Here is an 899-nt window from a genome sequence, read left to right on the forward strand (position 1 = left end):
AGCAGCAGCAGCAGCAGCAGCAACAGCAGCAGCAGCAGCAGCAACAGCAGCAGCAGCAGCAGCAGCAGGAGATGCTGCAGGAGCTTGTGGGTGTGCTGCCTGCTGAGACCGCTCGGTCGCAGCTGACGATAATTGCTGCTGCTGTTGCTGCTGCTGTAGATGAACGCCTCACCGCTGCTGCTGTTTTAACTTTCGCAGGCACTGCAGCAGCAGCAGCAGCAGCAGCAGCAGCAACACCAGCAGCAACAGGAGCAGCAGCAGCAGCAGGTAGCGCTGAATCGGGTTTGATTGACGCTCGCATGCACGTTGCAGCAGCTGTCTTAGATTTGCTGCAGCAGCAGCAGCTGCTGGGGTCCTTTATGCTGCAGTGCAGAGCAGCAGCAGCAGCAGCAGCAACAGCAACAGCAGCAGCAGCAGCTGCTGCTGCTGCTGGTGGAACAGAGGAAGACCCTGAGGAGGCTGAGGAGGAGGCCGAGCAGCAGCAGCAAACGAAGCAGCAGCAGCAGCAGCAGCAGCAACTGCTGCAGCAGCAGCAATCACAGATATCTGCACTGGTGGTATCCCGCTGCAGTGTACGTACATCTCAATCGGTTTTACTGCTGCNCAATCACAGATATCTGCACTGGTGGTATCCCGCTGCAGTGTACGTACATCTCAATCGGTTTTACTGCTGCTGCTGCTGCTGGCGGCCGCCTGCGGCTTCAACGCAGCTGCATGCGGCTGCTGCTGCTGCTGTCTACCCACTGGAGCGGCGCCATGAAGCGCTTTGCTGCTCTCGAGAGGCAGCAGCAGCAACAGCAGCAGCAGCAGCAACAGCAGCAGCAGCAGGAGCAGCAGCAGCAGCAGCGCAGTGGCTTGGGTATGTGCCGTCTGTTGAGCTCGCGGCTGACGGATTTGCT

The 899-nt window shown here is 59.4% G+C and overlaps 1 protein-coding gene across 1 annotated transcript in view; it reads left to right on the top strand.

The window, feature by feature from the left end:
• Window positions 1-71: 71 nt before the first annotated feature.
• Window positions 72-899, top strand: part of EMH_0098510 (uncharacterized protein) — a gene marked incomplete at both ends in the record, with an annotated part of 1,299 nt that continues 471 nt past the window's right edge. Inside the window, 2 exons of the mRNA XM_013502706.1 lie at window positions 72-572; window positions 763-859. Of these exons, the coding sequence (XP_013358160.1) occupies window positions 72-572; window positions 763-859 (598 nt within the window). The remainder of the gene's footprint in view (window positions 573-762; window positions 860-899) is intronic.

Source organism: Eimeria mitis, genomic scaffold (assembly GCF_000499745.2).
Source record: "Eimeria mitis Houghton genomic scaffold, Emh_scaff9982, whole genome shotgun sequence".
Classification (NCBI taxonomy): Eukaryota; Apicomplexa; class Conoidasida; order Eucoccidiorida; family Eimeriidae; genus Eimeria; species Eimeria mitis.